At 35.0% G+C, this 20891-nt stretch overlaps 1 protein-coding gene across 1 annotated transcript in view; it reads right to left on the reverse strand.

Moving 5' to 3' along the window:
- VRK2 (VRK serine/threonine kinase 2) overlaps positions 1-20891 on the reverse strand; it is a 94521-nt gene that overhangs the window by 32691 nt on the left and 40939 nt on the right. The window contains exon 7 of the mRNA XM_069494060.1: positions 7029-7161. Coding sequence (XP_069350161.1) covers positions 7029-7161 — 133 coding nt within the window. The remainder of the gene's footprint in view (positions 1-7028; positions 7162-20891) is intronic.

The following is a 20891-nucleotide window of genomic DNA, read 5'->3' on the forward strand; positions in this document are numbered from 1 at the left end:
ATAACTTCTTTTGGTTACCATACATAAGTTATTATAAAAGCAGAAGACAAGATTAGCTCTTACACACACTCTATCTTAACTGCTATTAGAGTATTGGATTATTAAAGGCCCTTCAATCTAGCAGAATGCTACAGTCCCATGGGTGCCATTTGCTTTCTGCACAAGCTTCAACAATGTCCTAATGCAAGACTTGGCTCTCATATTAAAATAAAAACACAATCTCTACCACACTGTTCTGTAGTGATTTCTTCAGTAATAAATCTCCCATTAATAATGGAATGGTTCCATTTGTACAGATGTGTTCACAAGTCCCTTTTCCATTATGGCAATTCCCGATTACCACCACTTAAAAAAATTCACATCCTCTAATTTTCAAAATATGATATTCTGGCACCTGTTTGGATGACACAGGCTACATACAAGAGGCCCTCTGAGGAAAAACAATCAGAATTAAAATAGAATGAACCTTCCTAACCACTTTCTCCCTCCCCTCCACCAACTGAGGGATTAATTGATATGAAGCTATAAGTAATGACAAGTCATTTAGATTTCTGAAGCCAATCTTTCATAAACTAGTCTTCATCTGAAATAGCCCTTTGAGAGTTAACTTTACTTCACTCTTATAGTTTGGTCTCACCTAATTAAAACACTTTATCACATTTTTCAATCTTTTACTTATTTTCTTTTACTGCACATATACATCAATAACTATGGTTAGGTGATAGTTTTTACCACTGTTTCTACTTAGTCCTACAGAAATACACATAATGCTAAAAAGAACATCAAATAGTCACCCTTTTCTGCCACTGAAGAGATAAAAGCATTAAATATGTTTCTGAGTACATACCTCTATCTGAAATTCCCTCCCAGAGAAACAAATTGAAAAGTTTGACTTGTTTTAGTAAAGTTAAAATCTTAGACTCTACCAATGATTATGTCTTCTTTCCATCTACTGTACACAGAAGAGTAATTTTAATACCTGTTAAATTAATTAAAAACAAATATTCTAGATGACAATATTAGAATCTATGTGTACATGTGTAATTTACACAAAGAATTGATCACAGTCGAAGAGGAATATTAATATCTAACTATAAAAAATATTTTTTAATTTGAAAGTTGCTTCTTTCATTATACAGTTTTTAAATTCATTTTAAAACATGCTAAGTAAGGCAGTAAATGGAAAAGAACTCTGGACTAGGAAGGAGATCCAATTCTGGCCCTAACACTATTACATTTTTAGCTCTAAGGTCAGATGATGTTGGGCAATATATTTCTTTTTAATATATTTTCATTCATTTGGATAGAAAACATACTATGGATTATTTTGTTTCTAAGTCATCTATCTGCATAATTTATAATACATAAGGTTCTTCAGCTGCATTTGGTAATTAATATAACCATTAACAGTATGTTTTCCTATAGCTGTCCTAAAAATCAAACTTTTACTATTGTTTGGAAATGTAGTCAAATTTGGTTATTAGTAAAATTTTTCCTATAAACATTCTCAAGTTAGCTTCTAAATATTATTTTAGCAACTGATTTATATTCAGCTTATTAATGTGGAGCAATGTAAATCACTTTTTGTTGAAAGCCTGTGGTATTTTCATTGTTCAACTTTTCTAAATTATAAAGTATTGCTAAGAGTAACAACAATAAAAAAAGGCACAGGTGGGAACTTAAATTCTTCACTAAAAAGAAGATTCCAAAAACAGCTCACAGTGGAATGCATAATTAAAATAAAAAAAAATGACATGATTTATGGAGAGCTGCTACTATGCCAGGCACTCTACCTGCTTTTCTCATTTAATCATTCAAACAATATAAGGTACATATTATTAACTTTGCTAACAAATAAGAAAAACAAGAGTCTCAGAGAAGTTAAATAACTTACTCAACATAACAGAGCAAAAATTGACAGAGCTCAGAACTGAAATCCAAGTCTTTCAGAATTCAAAGCCTGGGCTCAATCTAACAATTAATTTGCCTCCATTATTAGTTTTAACACTATTCAAACAACATTACACACATGACTTCTGTAGTGAGGGAAGTATTTAAAGCAGGCATTTTAACTTAAAACACTAAGACATACTGACACAAAAATAGTTGTTTTTTGGCAAGGAATAACTGAGCTGCATCACTGACCAACTTTTTCATGCAACCATCCTTTTATGAAATGATTTCTTTAAAGCTATTTCATTCTGATAAAGAAGGATCTCTAGTCAAAGTATGTATTTTTAAAGTTTTAAATGGTCCTTCCAAGCTGGTACAAGAACAGCAGAGAAGTGATCTTAGAGAACTAGTGCTTATTCTAGACAAACTGGAGTAAAATTAACCAGGCTCATTCACTAAATGAAATGAAAGAGGAATCGGGAGAAAAAGAAAAGTCTAAGAGTTAATTCCAAAATGGTTCTGCTTATTTGCCTAAAGTGTTTTCTGTTTAGTTTTATTTCTCATATAGAGTAATATTATGAAGTATGAAGAAAACAAGGTTTGGTAGAAAATAATAAAGTGAACTTGATGACTTTTGCCTCAAGCAGACAGGGTTTAAATGCCCAAAATATTAGTATTTGTGCTCAGAAATGATAATGAAAAAGCAGAAACCATCTGAATAAAATGCTCACCTGACAGAGTGAATGGTGACTATCTGAAGAACAAATTTAAAGTTTATTCTTAGTTTTCCAACTGGCAAGCTATGTAATTCAGTGTTTTGTCAAATAGGATATATAAAGAGCTGGTAAATTTTATGGTGACCATGATTTACTGCAATTTCTAAAAGGATATTAGGAAAGTAGAATGCAATGTGTCATATTTCAGATAAAATATTAAACTCAGGTTTCTTATTTTCTCAGAACTTTTAAAATTCCAAGCCCCAGTTTTTTTGTGAAACACTACTGTGTGAAACAGGAAAGGTTACTCAACAGAGAAAAGGTATCTTACATTTGGCCAAGAAAATAGTTCAACTAAAAAGCCAAGATATATGCCAAGACTTAAAAAGTCACAATTAAGTGTAAAAAGTGGGCTTATGCCAATAAAGAAAAAAGTATTCATTACTGGTTATTTAAACATTACCCAAAGACTATTTATAGAAGTCAAATTTACATGAAAGAAGAAATAAACAGTATATTATTCTGACTATTAACAGATGCAACAGGGAATGTTAGTAATTTGATGGTTTACCTTGCTAACTTGTCATAATAGAAAAATGGTTTACCCTTTTTGAATTATTGGTTAAGAAGATAAGCAGTGTGTAAACCATGTTATTTCCCCAAGTTTGGTAACATGAAAATACATTCTCAGTTTATTTCACATATATTTTGTAAGCTGAAGTATTAGAGTAAAATGAAACCATGCAAGAAGTAACACAAGCCTTGGATTTCACATACCACAGGAATTGGCAAAAATAAAAAAGTATGTAATATATTTCTTTCCTTGATACTGAATATATTACATAAACAAATGGACATTTACAATGCAATTTAAATATATTTTCTGGTCATCAATGATGTCAAATTAAAACAGGTATTATACACTCAATGCATAGGTCTGAAGTATTTAAAAAAGCTCAATATGTTAAATGCAGTATATCTCTAGAGAAATTAGGTATTGACTGCATGCCTCAGTGAGTAGAAAAATCTACAAAAATCTATATCACACATTGATCCAAATATTGCTTTTTAACATTCCTAAGAATGTAACAAATTTTAAAATAGTATATTTGACACAAATATCATTCTCTTTAATTATCAGGCAACAAGCCCAAAATATGTCAATGTTCATACATGCTAGTTTTTATGAAGAATAAAAAATTAATAATGGAAGAAATAAGCCCAACATATGTTACTCTGATTTTATACTAAATGAAGCACTTTAGCCACTCAGAAAATACCTCTAGGTCACACAAGAGAATTGAGTTTGGAAGAATAAACACAGTTTTCAAAAATATATGTATATACATAGATGTATGACAGTTCTAGGAATAATTATCTATCAATTCATCCATCTGTCCATCCATCTCTATCTATCTCTATGCATATTTTTTGGTTTGTGATAACACAAGATAATAGATAAAATGGTTTTTTTTTTTCCCTTTCAACTATCCTCCTTTTACATAAAGTTGAATCAGAAAATGCTTAAGTGAAAAGGCTGATTACAAAAACCCAATTAATCCACAGAAAAATGAGATTTAGCTTCATTTTTTGAATAATCACTACAAAAAGTAGCAGAGACCGGATAGTCTGATCAGGTTAACAGTCCCTATTTAGCACTAAGCTCGTAAGTCAGTTTTACATTGAAGCCTGCATATTTCTCTTGGCCTGACCAGACACAGATAAAAGTACCTAACACTTCTGCTTTGATAACTAGAAGTTCTATATCCTAATGACAATATTTTTGCTCTTTATGCTTTCCTTTGCATTATCTTTCCTCAGTAGTTACTTGATCTCATAGCTGGACTGGTATAGAAAAGATTTTTCTGAGATTAAACTATATAGTGACTGTACTAAAAGTAAACACATGAATATTTATAAATCTGACCTGCATTTACCTATAAGGATTTATGGCACTGTTTATTCTGGTTTCTAACTATGGCTAAATGATTATTTCATTTCCAATAAAATTCTAAACTGAGATGTTTTATTTTGGAAAATTAAATATAAAACATTAGGAATGAATATTATTCAAACATTTGAAGATATCAAACCTATTTTATACTCCAGACTAAAACTGCATATTAAAATGTCAGCAAATATGTGTGTATGTATCTATGTATGTATGTATAGATGTGTATGTGCATATATATGTATGTATATCTATATTTATATCTGAATCTACTAATACATATAGATATCAATATTCCTAGAAGTTTAGTGTAAATCCTATTTAAAATGCATTGAGAATCTACTACTTTATAGGAATCCTGAAAAAATCTTTGATAAAAATGAATATTCACTCCAGCATATAACTTTCTAGCAATTACCAAAAATATTCCTCCTGGGGATGTAATGTCATCTTTATAGGATCACTCTCAGTTCAATCTTCTCCCCAAAGACCTAGTGTGGTGAAATCTACCCAACACATTCAACATGTATTATGATTTAGGGAGAAAAAAATTTAAGTAGGCTACAGAATAAAAACCTGTTCAAATCTTTCATGAAGACAGTACAGCAAAAACACTACCCTAAACTATGAAAGTAACTGAATCCTGAGGACTTTCAGAATTACCGCAGTCCAAACAGTGACCAGACCAACACAAAACAACTCTACTTCCCCTTCACATCACAATGGTTTCTTAGCTATTTTAATACTCAGAACCAGATTGGAGCAATATTAGAGCTATCAGTTAAAATAAGTGGCCCAATCACAAGCTGGTATCATTATTAATATAACTGGACCAATGCTTATGAATCTGTATGATGAATTCCCAGTTATACCACTATCTAAAAAGTACTTTAAGGCTTCTGAAAATTCTATTAAGTATAATAGAATAAATCTGACAAAGACGAAGAATGAAATCGAATGAATTTTAAATTGAAAAAAAAAAAACCACTATCAATGAGCATTTAATTCTTATATTTCTTAATTTAATTAAAGATATGTCTCATTTTATCTTTAAGTATTCATTGATTTATAACAATGCAAATGGCAAAAAATTATTAAACACTACAAAATTCCTGAGTGATCATTACTTTTTTAACCAAACTATACTTGAAAAAAAAATTGTAGTGATTTCTTTTATTCTGATCAGGAATATAAAAGGTAATTTCCATTTCAGAAAATTTAACCAATGATTCTTCCTGAAAAGAAAGTATACAACTTATACACTTGTTTCACTTCTTTACTGGCCTTCCTTAAACTAGTGTGGATTTTAATTGCTCTGGAAAATGATCAAGACCTTCTACATTACATGGTCAATGGCCCTTTTAATAGAAAAGGCAATAATATACCATTGTTTTCACCAACTAAAACTTGTTAGAAAGTATCAGTTAGGGTTCAACAACCATTAATAAGTGCAAATGTCTAATTATTAAGTGAAACTGTGGTCCTTTCAAAGCTGTTTAAAAATTATTTGTTTGATTTAGCATATTTGAAAATACTTTTATAAACAAAGTTTACAAAGAATATAATTTTGAAAGCCAAAGTTTTTCAATAATCACCATTTTTTCACTAGCATAACATTAGAATTGACTTTTTGTCTTGCTGACAGAGCAACTAAGAAAGTACAGTTGCATTGACCATATTGATTGTGAACAAAGCAACCATCAGTGGGACTCTGCACCATATATTTTCAATATTGACCTTCTACTTCCTTTTCCATGGCTTTCTGGGTTGGCTATTGGATTTGGACTGCAGTGTAATAAACAGCTAAGGTTTAATTAATGGTAAATGAATACAAGACATAGGTTATGACTTTAACTAATTAGGGAATTGTTGAATTAAGTCTGCCTTGGAATGCAAGGCAGTACAATCAATATCCAATAAAAGGACTATGTATGTAATTTACCTGCAAATGTGTTTCCAATACCATCAAAGTGAGTTTAAATAAGTAAGATATATGAAAGGCAACTAGGAGAGATTTCCACAAGTTAACACTTTATAGTTTCAGGAAAGATATCCTTATTGTTGAGAGATGGTATCTTCTAAAGCTCTGATAATGGCACAATGGAAAAACAGGAATAATCGTTTACGTGTGCACCTTTACTAAATCTGTGATATTCACTACAGCATAAAAATTCAGTGCTGACCTCCAAGTTTAACCTATACAAACTAATGATTTTCTGGCCAAAATGAGCATCAAGTTTTGCTATGTTGATACCCTTTTGCTCCCTCATCACTTGTCCTAGTCTGTATCTCCTCCCACTGTTAGAAGAAATATTAATTGGCATAACAGGAATTCACTACTTTTGAATAAAATCTTACCAGCGCTCTCATTCTTCAAACTATTCAGAGGTCATTTTATGCAACCTTATTACCCTTGACTCTAATCATTCTTCTGAAATAAAAATAAGGAAAAGAAAAAAGAAACTCACCTACTCCCTTATGGGCATCCAAGCTAGTAAACTCTATTGTCCCATTATGGCCTTTCCTAGGATTTTCCTGATACTGTTTGTGGTTCCCACTGGGACAATATCTGTAGGAAAGTCCATAATCTGCAAGATAAACCTGGAAGACATGAACAGACAAATGAATAATGCTTTTGTCCTCTGAAAATATAACCTTTTTAATTAAGTCTTAAGGAACTGATAGGTTAAGAACAGCCTCAGATCTACATTTTATTAAACCAAATGGTACCTTAGGATAAAGTACATACAACTGGGGGCCATAATAACTAACTTTCCAACTTAAATCCTTACTTCATCATTGGCATATCTTATTTCTGAGTTGACTTAGATTTTTAATCTTTTTATTTTGCTCCTAAATTCCCTTCCCTCCAGGTGGGCCTCTAGACATCATAAACCACAATATGTCTTTTTATCTGTATTCGTGCAGTTTATGAGGCTCTGCCTTTTCTTGTAACCCCTCCCTGCAACATAAAACTGTTTCAAGAAGGAAGGAGAGATGAGCGCAAACATTCAAAAAATACACAGTTGACCCTTGAACAACTCGGTTTTAACTGGGTGAGTCTACCTTTACATGAATTTTCTTTTGCCTCTGCCACCCCTGAGAAAGCAAGAGCAAGGCCAACCTGTTCCTCCTCCTCCACCTACTCAACGTGAAGACAATGAGAATGAAGACCTTTATGATGATCCACTTCCACTTAACAAATAGTAAATATATTTTCTTTTCCCTATGATTTATTATTTTTTAATTTCAAAATATTAAGGGGGTACAAATGTTTTTGTTACATGAATACTTTGTATAATGCTTAAGTCAGGGCTGATTTTCTTTTTTTTTTTTTTTTTTTTGAGACAGAGTCTCACTCTGTTGCCCAGGCTAGAGTGAGTGCCGTGGCGTCAGCCTAGCTCACAGCAACCTCAAACTCCTGAGCTCAAGCGATCCTCCTGTCTCAGCCTCCCGAGTAGCTGGGACTACAGGCATGTGCCACCATGCCCGGCTAATTTTTTTCTATATATATTTTTAGCTGTCCATATAATTCTTTCTATTTTTAGTAGAGATGGGGTCTCGCTCTTGCTCAGGCTGGTCTCGAACTCCTGAGCTCAAACGATCCGCCCACCTCGGCCTCCCAGAGAGCTAGGATTACAGGCGTGAGCCACCGCGCCCGGCCTGATTTTCTTAATAATATTTTTCTATAGCTTACTTCATTATAAGACAAAGTATATAATACATATATCATACAAAATATGTATTAACTGTTTATCTTATTGGTAAGGTCAACAGTAGGCTATTAGTAGTTAAGTTTTGGGGATTCAAAAAGTATACGAAAATTTTCAACTGCACAGGGGGCCTCAGAGCCCCTAACCTGGCATTGTGCAAGGGTCAATTGTGAATCTAATGTTACAAAAGTTATATTTACAAGAAATATAAAAACAGTGAATAGACTATATGAAGTAATGACTCAAAAAAAAAAAAAAAAAAACCCCAGAAAATACCACCATGTTATCTGTATTTAAGAATGGAACATCAGCATAGGACTTTTGGCTTTTCAGATAATCACTATTAACTTTGTAAGTCATTCAGAATTGCAAGCAGGGTCATCAACCAGAATACAGATCGTTAAAAGTGAGGTAGCAATTCAAGTGAATTTACCTCAAATTACTTTTGGAAAGAGAAGGAAGATGGGAGGAGTAGTTTTACAGATATAGCATACATTGGATGGAGAACTGTTTTGACTAGACATTTATTATGACATGTAGTCAAGAGAATAGTAGTTTCCAACTATATGTTACCATACTCCCCCCAACAAAAAAAAAAAAAAAAAAAGCAGTTTCAACTTTTCAAAGGTATCATTTCATATACATTTCTTTAAAATTTAGCGATTTGGGCAATGTTTCATAATGTAGCTTCAAGATAGTAGACTATTGAAACATAATCTGCACTTTAAAATATAATATCTATTAAAAGAAAACTCAGCATTTGAATTTTAGTTTAAGTTTTTGGCTTTAGGGTAGCCTAAGTAGGAGATATTTTAAACTTTTAAATATAAAGAGCACAGAGTTTTCTTCATTTGTTGGAATAACTTGCTAGACTGTCTGAAAACAAATATTTCAGTTTGTCTCTCTTTCCCACAGACACTGTTTTTCAACCTGGCCTCAAAAGTAACTGATCTCACTGCCCTAAGTAAACTAGATGCTTCAGGATCAGATACAGAACCAGTTGCTTGTCTTCACTGTTTCTGATGCATTTTTGTCTTTGTTGCAAGAAAATAGACTTCACATTGCAAAGCAGACATTGCAAAAAAGTATACATTGATAATTCAGCAAATGGAATCATATTTATGCAAATGGAATACAGGAGACAAGTTTACTATTTTAAAAAAAGATCTATCAAGAGGCTTTTTATGTAGTCATTAGCCCCAAAATTAAGTTCTAAATTTTATGGAGCACCTACTATGTACCATACACAGTATGCTAGGTGCTTTACATTCGTTGACCTATGCCATCATCAGAGAAGTCCTGTAGGGAAGTATCATTATTTCTTATTTATATGGAACCTGAAGCCTAGTGAGGTTATGTGAATTGTATGGCAAAATAAAGTCAGGATTCTATGGTAGTTTTGACTGTAGAGCCTTTGCTCTCAATCACTGTCAAAGGGAAATTGTACCAGACAAGTTAAACAGATAAGGAAGATTTTATTCAACACTATTGCAATAAGGGAGCAAGACTAGTAAAATAGGGAAGAAAGTTTGAACTCAAATCCACTGAAACAAAAGGTGGTAAAGTTTTTAAGCACCAGCCAGAGCCAGTGCAAAAGTACTAGAGGAAGTTAGGGGGAGGTTGGCCAATGTGATTAAGCCATCTATGTTTGGCTAATTGGTGCTTAGGTTCCTATCTCCCGCAGAGACTACTGTCCTGCAAAGGAATGAGTCCCATTCTTGTGCTGTAAAACTAGCAAGAGGCTGGCAGATGATTTACATTTCAAAATGGCAGAGAAAGAATTTAGGATTTCAAGTTTTCTCAAGTAAATGTGCTTTACAAATGGTGGTCAGGGGCCTAAAGTCAGGAAGAAACCTGTCAAAAGTTTAGCCACGCTGAAGGGAACTTTAAGGCTGTCCTGGTCATTACTGAACTACAGGCCTCAGGGTTGTGCTAGGTCGCTTCAACTTTGAAGGGCAGTAGAGAGTTTACATGTAAAATAAAGACAAAAAGCTAACAATACAGTAAAGAAGACATGCTTAACTGTTTCGCTATTTTAGTCAATGAATATTTCAGACTAAAAGTGATTTAAAATATACATGGTTGCAACCTCGAGGAGCATAAATTCTAAGGAAAAAAATCTCTCAAGCAACACTTGCTATTATTCAACCAACCAGAAATGCTCTTGGTGATTTTAATAGAGAGTTACAGGTAGGATTCAAATAATCATAAAAGGCAACTGAACAAAATAGTAAAGTTTAAGATTCCTTTAGCAAAATGAACAACTATCCATCCCTACCCCCACCTCCATATATATCTTCTTTTTTTTTTTTTTTCCCCAGTTTGGAGTTTTATCTACTACTTTAGCATATGGTTCAAAATATTTATATTCTTGTAGATTCTAAGAATTCTCTTAGAATCTACAAGATATTTATATTCTAAATATATTTTAGAGTATTTATATTTATATTCTAAATATATATTCTTAGAATTCTCTTAGAATCTACAGGAATATGAATATTCTTTAGAGAATTCTAGGAAAAATTCTCTAAAATTCACATGAAAGTTTTGCCACTAGCATATATTAATATATTTTTAAAATACAGACTATGGGGCACTACTGTAGAGATCTAGGAGTGACTGCCTTTGGTGGATAGGAATTATATGTGAGAGTAAGTAAAACTAATAGTCTGTCCCAAGTAGTCAAAATGTTGACAAATTTTTTGACTTGTTGGGGCTCAGAAAATAATACCCCCAAATATGGTACTTCGACATACTGAGTGTTTTGAATTAAAGAAAACTGAAAGGCTTCAAAAATAAGCCTCAGAACCAAGGTCTCCCTCTGACCTTCCCCTATCCCCTCTCTCTTACCCCTTTTCTTACTGGAAGCACCAAAAGGGGCTTTCTCTGAAATTCCCTTATCTGATTAAGGGAAGCTCCTCTAGAAGAAATGCAACTGTCTTAAAATGCCCTCTCTAAAAATCTCATCAAATAATCAGAAAAGATTAACCACCAGAGAAAACACTAAAAATTGTAACCACACCCAGATAGAATTTTCATCTATTTTTCTGAGGGCAGCTCCAAGAGATTATCTGGGATCCTCTGTCTGCATAATATGACCACCTTAGCTCACAATTAAGTTTCACCCTTCACCTTCCTGCAATTTGCCACAAACTCCCCCAAAGCTCAGAGAAACTTTGTCCCAGGCCAATTAATTTTTCTTGGGGCTCAATCATTTCCCTTACAAATCATTTACCGCTAAAACTGTCTACACGTCCCCCCACCTCTCGCTCTCAGCCCTTCTTTGAGCCTCATATTTGCGGGACCTCTGTGTCCATGTACACGTTACATACATTTGTATGCCTTTTTCCCCTGTTAATCTGTCCACTGTCAGCTCATTCCAGTGAATCTTCAGGGAGGGCAGAAGGAAAGTTTTCTCTTTGACCCTAAACACTCAAATTAGGTTAAACTGAGAGTTCTATAATACTAAGATAACAGTAGAGACAGCCTAGAATTTTCCTAGAACAATTCAAAGAAAGGGGAAAAAAATGGATGGAAAATGTTAGCAAACAAGAGGAGGAATGGAGGAAAGGAAGCAACATTTGCTGAGTCTCCATTATGTAATAATCACTAGGCAAAGTACCTTTCACAAATTATTTCATTAAATCCACACAACCACGCCCAGCCAGGTAGCATTGGTTTTACTTTACATATGAGAAAGCTGAGCATCCTAGCAGTTATTCATAAATAACTTCCCCAAGTCACAAAGCTAGTAAAGGATGAAAACAGGATTCAAGTCCAGACCAGTATGACTTCCAACTTCCATTCTCTTTTTTAAACAATATAGAACTAGGGGTTCTGTCAATTTATGAAATTATATTGAAGTCAAAAATAAGTTTAAGAAGAACTCAATCTACAGTAGGGGTCACAGTCTAAGTCCTATTTTTGTATGCCTCAAAGCTAAAAATGATTTTTTTACATTTTTATAGAAAGGAAGGAAAGAAGGGAAGGAAAGAAGGAAAAAAATGCAACAGAGAACCATATGTGACCCACAGAGCTCACAGAAGCCTAAAATATTTACTATCTGACTCTTTACAGAAAAAGTTTGCCAATCTCTAATCTAGAATAAAATTTTGTTTCAGTTAACTTTTTTTTATATATTATCTTTTTTTCTCTGTGAAATCAAAAATAACTAGCTAATATTTTTCACTTTAAGTATAAATATTATAATACCCCTGGTTTTAAACAAGACTATCTAGGAAACTCAAGATTTACAACAGGATTGGGTAAGGGGTGACTATTTCCATCGTAGTAAGACTAGCCGTAGGAATGTATAAATGGGTAGCTCCTTAAAGCATTTTAAATGATTTTCTTTTTCTGCACTTTTTCTGCATGTAATAACCATTTCCATTCTCCGTGAGTACAAGGGACAGCCCTACCTGCTTCCCTTCACTTTGACTCAGAGATCTATTACACCGTACTGCCTCTCATATGGTACTCACTTTTTCTCACCTTTCTTAGATATCTATTATGTTTTTTAACAACTTTGTGAGGTAGGTAGGAAAGATAGTGAGGGATTCCAGGTTTCCTGGGGACAAAAGTGGGTGCTGTTGCCCTCATCTTGGTCCTGTCCAACCCTAATTTTCCATACCTGGGGAGGAGGGAATATCTTACGAATCTGCCAATCAGAACTTGGTGCCCCAGCTGCAAAAGAATGCAGAGGAGACTCTAGCCCACAGGCCAAGCCACGTGGGTACCAGAAAGTCCAGAAAGTGACCTAGAACACACATGTGCAGTAAAACTCAGGTCCTGCAGTTCCCCAACCCTCCAAAGTGATTCTGTGGTGACGTGTGAACCACAGGGAGGTCCCCAACCAGATACCACAAAACAAGACCCAGACCACAACCAAGCTCTCTTTTTGCGCACTTCCTTTGGCTCTCACTTGGCTGCAAAAATGGGTCCAGTCATCATCTGTGTCATATGTACCATGCTCTATAAACCTGTATCTTGCTCTTGCTCTACAATCCTATTTTTCTCTCCTCAATAAACCCTGTTTTCGTGCTTGTCTAACTTTGGTATGTCTGGTCATTCTTTGGCCATGAGCATGCCAAGAAGCAACGTTTCGGACTGAAACCTAATAGATGTAGGTCATTATCCACATTTAATACATGAAAAATAATGTATGCACCCAGATAATGCAAGTTAACCAATGCTAAGTACAGCTTCTACAAGGGTTTTATTGTTTTAGTGAACTCAGCTCTGCCAATTAGATTCAACATCTAATTTGAACTAATTCTTTCATGGACTCTCAATTTTAATATTGAAAATACTATGTGGCAGCCACTGAAATGCAATGTCATCAAGAAAGAAGTGGCCTTTCACCTGTGAGGAATGCAATGCAACAAGCTGACAGGCTCCAGGGGCAGGGCCACTGGGACCTGACACAGCAGGCAAACTAAGGCCACCCTCTTCCTGGGCAGGCCCCACCAATGGCTGATCATGGAGAGTGTGTGGTCATTTCTTCCCAACTAGAATCTCTTCCAACGGGCAATCTCTATTTTGTCAGATCTGCATCATAGTCTGAGACTCTCTCTCTCCAATTCTGCTTCTTGTCTCCTTTCCTTTCTCAAGTGTCAGATCAACGTTCCACTCTGAAAGCTTTCCCAGTCCAATCCTGCTTCCTCCCCTTTTATCTGTCATGGCTACTATACACCTCCTCCCCCTCCCCCACCATAAAGCCCTTGTACTTGTAATTGTGTCTCAGCATCTGCCTCCCTGAGAAGCCAATTTGACACAGGTGGTCAATAAATCATAGCCTTGAGTAACGAATGAAATGAAGATAAACAAATTAGCCTTTGGGTATGACCATGAAAAACATAATTTTTCCTTTACTAAGCAGGCCTGTCTCAAAAATCCACTTCCTATTTTACTGAGCCAGATTTTACCCATGTATGCCATATTCTCAAGTTCTACACTTAGTTAAGCCTTTACTTCCAGTTTCCTTTGTTTCCTGATGCTTGTAGGCTCTCACACTGCTTTATTTTTCCAGATGGATGGGTCAAGCTAATGGTTAAGAAGGACCCTGTGAAGGGTTCTTCACGGTGATCCCCTCCAGGGATATCCCAAGTACTTTTATCCACTTCCTACCATACTGCCCGGATTCACCACTCACACCTGAATCCTATTTTTGTATATAGAGATCCCTTTAACTACAAGGCAATGTATTGGGTTTTCACCCATGTCCACATGAATTTGCTATTTTAACTATATACAAAGTTACTTAGCTTTTCTTTTACTTATATCTTGCTCCACATTTAGAGGCTGTAAGCTCCCAGGGCACAAGAGACCAGGATAATGTTATATCTACATTTTTGTATCCATGACAGCAACTACTCTAAGGCCTTCTGTACAGGTTTGAATAAATTTTTTATTGATTTGATGCTAATAATTGGAAAATTGAACTAAATTCTTTTCAACAGATATTTGAGTGCCAAGCATAATAAACTATCGGGAATTGTACACTTTAAAATGGAAAGAAAAAGAAAAAGGAATGCACATTTATTGAATACTTGTTATGTAAGAGCTTTAAATGATTTACTGAAGTCAAATGATTATCCTTCATGACCCTAAGAAGTTATTTTAAGATTTCTGAGGAAGAGAAAATAGGATGAGTAAGGTGAGGTGCTCTGTATAAGACAAATAAACTTCTAGTAACTGGCAAAGCTGGGATTTGAACCTAAACCAGTCTGACCAGAAGGCTGTTTTTTTTCCATATGTCCCACACAGAGGACAGGGAGATGCCATAAGCATATGTACAGGCCTAGAGTTAACATGTATTCTGACAAAAGCATAATAGTCTATGAGATTTCACAGCAAGGAAAGGATATTTCTAATAGGAAGACTCAGAGAAAGAAACAACATTTAGTTGGGCCCTGAAAAATATCTAAGATTTCCGCAGACGGAGACAGGGAAGAAGTAACACACAACAGGGAAAACCAGGGCATGGGTCAGTGTGAGATGAGACCAGAAAGGTTGGTGGAAACACAACATAACCCGGACAAAAAGGTTTGCATCAGTTTACAGGGAGCCTTGGAAGCCATGTTATGAAGCTGGGACACAATTTTTGTAAGTAAATAGATGTCACTGAATGCTTTTTTGGCAAGCAATAAATAACATTACTAGCACTAGCAGCATCATAAGAAGGAAATGGAAGCAGAGAGTCCAGGCTAGAGGCAATGGGAGGCTGGACCAGGGTGCTGGTGAACAGAAGGGAAACGAAGAGACCCATAAGTTACTGGGAAGTGGGTTGCGAGAGTCAAAAGACAACTCTGAAAACAGTTTAACTGGCTATCAAAAGATAACTCTGAAAACAGCTTAACAGTTTAACTCTGAAAACAGTTTAACTGGCCAGTCAGCTGAGGATTCAATAAATAGAGAAAAGGAACAAGTAGAGGAAGAGGAGATTTGGAAAGAAAATTATTTAATCACTTCTGTACCAAAAGCAAAATGGCTGATCAGTGACTAACACCCTAATTCAGCTACCTCCTGGTTCTGTCAGTTTATGGAGAACTAAGTGACAGAGTAGTGGTCTACGGAAAAAGTAAAAGGCTTCCTTCCCACCAAAGGAAGGCTTCCTGCCTTCCTTGACTGTCAGCCTGGCTGAAATGAAAGCATTTCTCAATACTTGATATGATGTTGATATGATTGATAGGAGACAATAAACTGAAGAAGGGATACAAGACATTTGGAGCTTGCAAAGAAAGCAGCAGAACCCTAATGTGAACAAGTGTCACTGTCCATTGGGATGTGACCACCCATTAAATCACATTTGTTCACTATCTTAGCTCCACCATGCAGAGCCACATTAGAGAAGAGATGCAGATACAGTCCCAAAAATGAGGCTCACTTTTGAAGAACGATGTTGAGTAGATACACTAAATTTTTCCTGTCGTACAATCTAATACCTTATCATAATTTAGACTACTTTATACAGTTAAATTCTTTTAATTAGCATACCCTATTGTAAAACAAAAAGGTGCTAGCTTACTTTTCAAACATGAGGTTTATTAGAATAAGCATGATGATATATTTTTCTAAACTATAGTTTGACACTTTACCTTTTAGTGAGCCGTATAGTCTGCAGTTTGTTTTTTGATGGAAACAACATGCTTATTCTTAAAATAATCTGCTTTTATGTTGGATTTTTTTCCTCCTGGATCTCATAATGACCTATTCATATTTCCAATCTGGAATTGTATCCTTTCTGTTTCTTTATATTTACTATTCACCGAGAGTAGAGACTTCAAGACACACCCATGAAGTCATACGAACAAGCGCCAGAGAAGACAGCCTCTTACCACTGCCACCTCACTGCACCCACTGCCCTGCAGGCCCACGGCTGCGACCGCCTCAAATGGTGCCATGAATTCAAGTGCCAAAACTCTGAGGTATATTTAGCAATATTCTAAATGATATTAGCATTTTGACCCCATGACTTGCTTTTCTATTCCTTCCTGGAAGAATGTGAAAACTTATTTGATCAAATAGGACTGTGACTTAATATACTTTCCACACTTTTGGGGGAAATTCCCTCAATAGTTCATAGTGGTTGCTTCTTTACTAAAAATACCTTCATCTATCATAGAAACCTTTCCAATTACAGTCTCTTTCAAATTTGTCCTTTTGACACAAGTTCTGAAGGATTATATAGAGAAACCTATAATACCCTCTCTTTTTAATTTTCATCTATATCAAGACACAAAACTTGTATCTATCCTTTAACAAAATAAAGAAGCAATGGAAGAGGAGAACCTGGATTGCATCCACTTAATGGTCTTCCTTCTTGTCTAATTCAAATCTGAACCTAATCAAGACTTTTCAATATGTCACTAAGCATTAACAGAGCTTGATATATCTGTAAACAGCAGATACTCACAAAATGTTAGCTGATACAATTTGATTATTATTGCTGTATTATAAAAAGATTCAACATATGTAAGGTGTGTCTACATAAAACATAGCTATCCAGCACTGGAAATAGCCTACTTATAATACACTAACTATAAATTATATTAATTTCAAAGACAGCATTTGAGGTTGTCAGCAATAGCACCATTCTTACTTACATGGATAGCTGCATAGCCCCTTGGAGTTCAATGGTTTTAAACAGCCCCTAATCAAAGATACTTCTTAATCCATCCAATTTACACAGCTCAATGAGTAATTCAAAATTCAGAAAGGCCATTTTCCCACTCTAATAGGCCATTTTCCCACACTAATTTTTTTTTTTAAGCCTGTAAGTAACCCTATGTAACCCTTTGTAAATCAGGATGCTCAAATATTTTGGTCATAAACAGTTCTTTGGTCAGGTATGTATCTGGCTTTCAGAAATAGAATTATAACCACTGGAACTCACTAGGCATTCAATAAACATGTACTGAGTGTAGACTGCAAAACACTAATTTTCAAAAGCATTTTCTTGGGAACTATATTATTGGGGATAGATGATTTGTTAAATGGATCACTGTACACTTATAGAGTACATACCTTACTAAAGTATGAAAACTTTTCCCCTTATCATAGAAATTAGACCCTAATGTTCTAGTTCCTGTAACTAGGAGGATGTCTATCATCAAACTACATACCTGGGGAGAATTACACTTATTAAGCCTAATTCATTATCATTTTCTTAATATCTAACTAGAATATAAGTCTTGTTTCATAAATCTAAAGAATTATTGTGGAGAAAAATAAGATAAGGTGTTCTTTTGTTATTAGCATAACAACTATAAAAAAATTTTCTAATTACTAAGTGCTTACTATTTGCTGGATGCTAGTCTAAGACCTTTACATGTTTAAATAATTTGATCCTTAAAATATCACTTTGAGGGAGGTATCATTATTCTTATTTTTAGATGCCAAATAGGTAAAAAGAGATGATAAAAGGGGTAAAATAACTTGGCTAAGAACACAGAGGTAACAAAACATAGAGCCAAAACTCAAACTCAGGGAGGGAGTCTGATCCCAGAGCTCAAATCTTTAACTATGCTACACTGAATCCCCAAAATTGAAAGTCACACAAAATATAGCTTCAGAAAACAGTTCCAACTTTCTTCTGTCAAACCTTTTGTCTGGGATTAGGAAAAAGTAAACACCTTTCTTTTTATATCTTCTTTCTGATCCTGTACAAGGACACTTCTGAATAAATAAGTAGACTACATAATGAAGTGGGGATCCCAATAGATCCCATTACATATGTTAAAGCAGCGGTCCCCAACCTTTTTGGCACCAGGGACCAGTTTCATGGAAGACAACTTTTCCACGGACTGTGGGGTTGCTGGGGATGGTGTGGAAGTAATTTAAGCGCATTACATTTATCATGCAGTCAAATTTCTCTGCTAAAGATAATCTGTTTGAAGCCGCTCCCCAGTGTTGCATCAGTGCCTCAGCTCCACCTCAGATCATCAGGCATTAGATTCTCATAAGGAGCAGGCAACCTAGATCCCCCGCATGCACAGTTTACAGTAGGGTTCCCACTCCTATGAGAATCGAATGTCGCTGCTGATCTGACAGGAGGCGGAGTTTATGCGGTGATGCCGGCCGTGGCGAACAGCTGTAAATACAAATGAAGCTTCACTCACTTGCCAGCTGCTCACCTCCTGCTCTGTGGCCTAGTTCCTAACAGGCCTCAGACTGGTACCAGTTCACCACCCAGGGGTTGAGGCTGCAGTGTTAAAGAACTAACTTCTTGAAGGCCTTATGTAAGAACAAATCATTTTAGGAAGACCAACTGATTTGGCCCTACCTGGAGTGGCCATACGCAGAATAAAAGTAGATATTTCTTTCTGCCCTCTGTTCCCAATTTTCCCTATTTTTTCTCTTTCCCTATTCTGTTGCTCAAAGCTCACATATGGCTAAAATACACTGGTATTCATGATAAGGTGTTAGCAATTTACATGGAATAGAACATTATCTTGAGATTCCTATTAAAATTATTTGGAAAATTTATGATCTCAACCTCCACCCAAAGATTTATGTCTAAGTCCCTGTATTAGTTTTGCAGGGATACTGTAACAAGATACCATGAACTGGTGCTTAAACAACAAAAATGTAATGTTTCACAGTTCTGGAGGCTAGAAGTCTGAAATCAAGGTGTCAGCAGGGCTGGTTTCTTGTGAGAGCTGTGAGGGATAATCTGTTCCATGCCTCTCTCCTAGGTTCTGATAGCCTCAGGTATTTCGTGGCTTATAGATGATATTCTCCCCATCTCTCCATATTGTCTTCCCTTTATGCATGTCTGTATTCAAATTTCCCCTTTTTATTATATTAGGGCCCTCCCTAATGATCTCGTCTCAACCTGATCACCGTCAAGGGCCCTATTTCCAAATAAGGACATATTCACAAGCAGTAGGGGTGAAGACATCAAAAGCTTTTGAAGGGACACAATTCAACTCATAGTAGTCACCATTCTCAGTTACTCTTTGTGAATATGCTAACAGAGTTTTATCCACAAGAAAATGCTCATAATGGCTATACTAAATACTAAAGGTCTCTTGACACAGTGGCTAGGTCTCTCCTAATAGAAATTTAAGAAATGTACAAATAACTTGGTTACTGTACCTGGCTATACTACAACCAGCTCCACTTGGTTGGTTTTGTCTATTACTTCTGAACATTGATTAAGTAACTGATTTACTTATATATTAATCTATTCAATTTCTCACTTATTTATTGAGAGCTTATTATATTCCATGCTCTGTGCCAGCTGCTGGAAACATAACAGCAAATGAAACACAATCCCTGTCTTCCTATTTATACAAGAAACTTGCTCTCCTGATAAACATATAACTGAAAGGAATCACATTCACCTGGTTCTGTACCAGTAGTTTCTTAAATCAGATTTGTAGCTAACAACCAGTTCTATCCAGTGAATCAGAGGCTATGAGAGAGAAAAGAGACCAAAGATATTACATGATATAAATTTACTCGACTTACAGAAAAGAAAGCTATGGCACAAAAAAGACTACTGAAAAACAAGTCATTAAAAAAAGGAAAAGAATGCAAGTGAAACTGAAATAATTATCTGTATTCCGATATTCTCATAAATTTTAGGATAAAGAAGAAAGTGGGAGAAATAAAATTGTATCTGATATTAAGGAATGATTGTTAATTTTGTTACCAGTGTTAATAACATTGTGATAATATGGTGAATTGCCCTTATTTTGGGGAGATGCACAGATACTTAAGTATTTAGGTAAAATGTCATGATATCTACAATTTACTTTACAATATATCAGTCAAAAAATAGATCAAAATTTTTAAATGTTAATTCTTAAATTAAAGTGATAGGCATATGGAGTTCTCTATTTTTCAGTAAGTTTGAAAATTTTTTAAATAAAAGGTTAAAAATGGTTTATTATCCTAAAGGCAAAATTATATGTTTAACAGGTTCTTACTTGCTTCAGAGTCTTATTAGCACTGGAAAATAAGCTTCACAAAAATTGTAAATATGGAAACTACAGCTTCTAAATTATAATTATTATGTTGTTTTCTTCAATATTTTCTACCCATCACTACCTTCCAATAATAACACTCTAGTAGTCCATATTCAGATGGCTATCACTTGCATAATATATCAAA

This window comes from Eulemur rufifrons, chromosome 19 (assembly GCF_041146395.1).
Source record: "Eulemur rufifrons isolate Redbay chromosome 19, OSU_ERuf_1, whole genome shotgun sequence".
Classification (NCBI taxonomy): domain Eukaryota; kingdom Metazoa; phylum Chordata; class Mammalia; order Primates; family Lemuridae; genus Eulemur; species Eulemur rufifrons.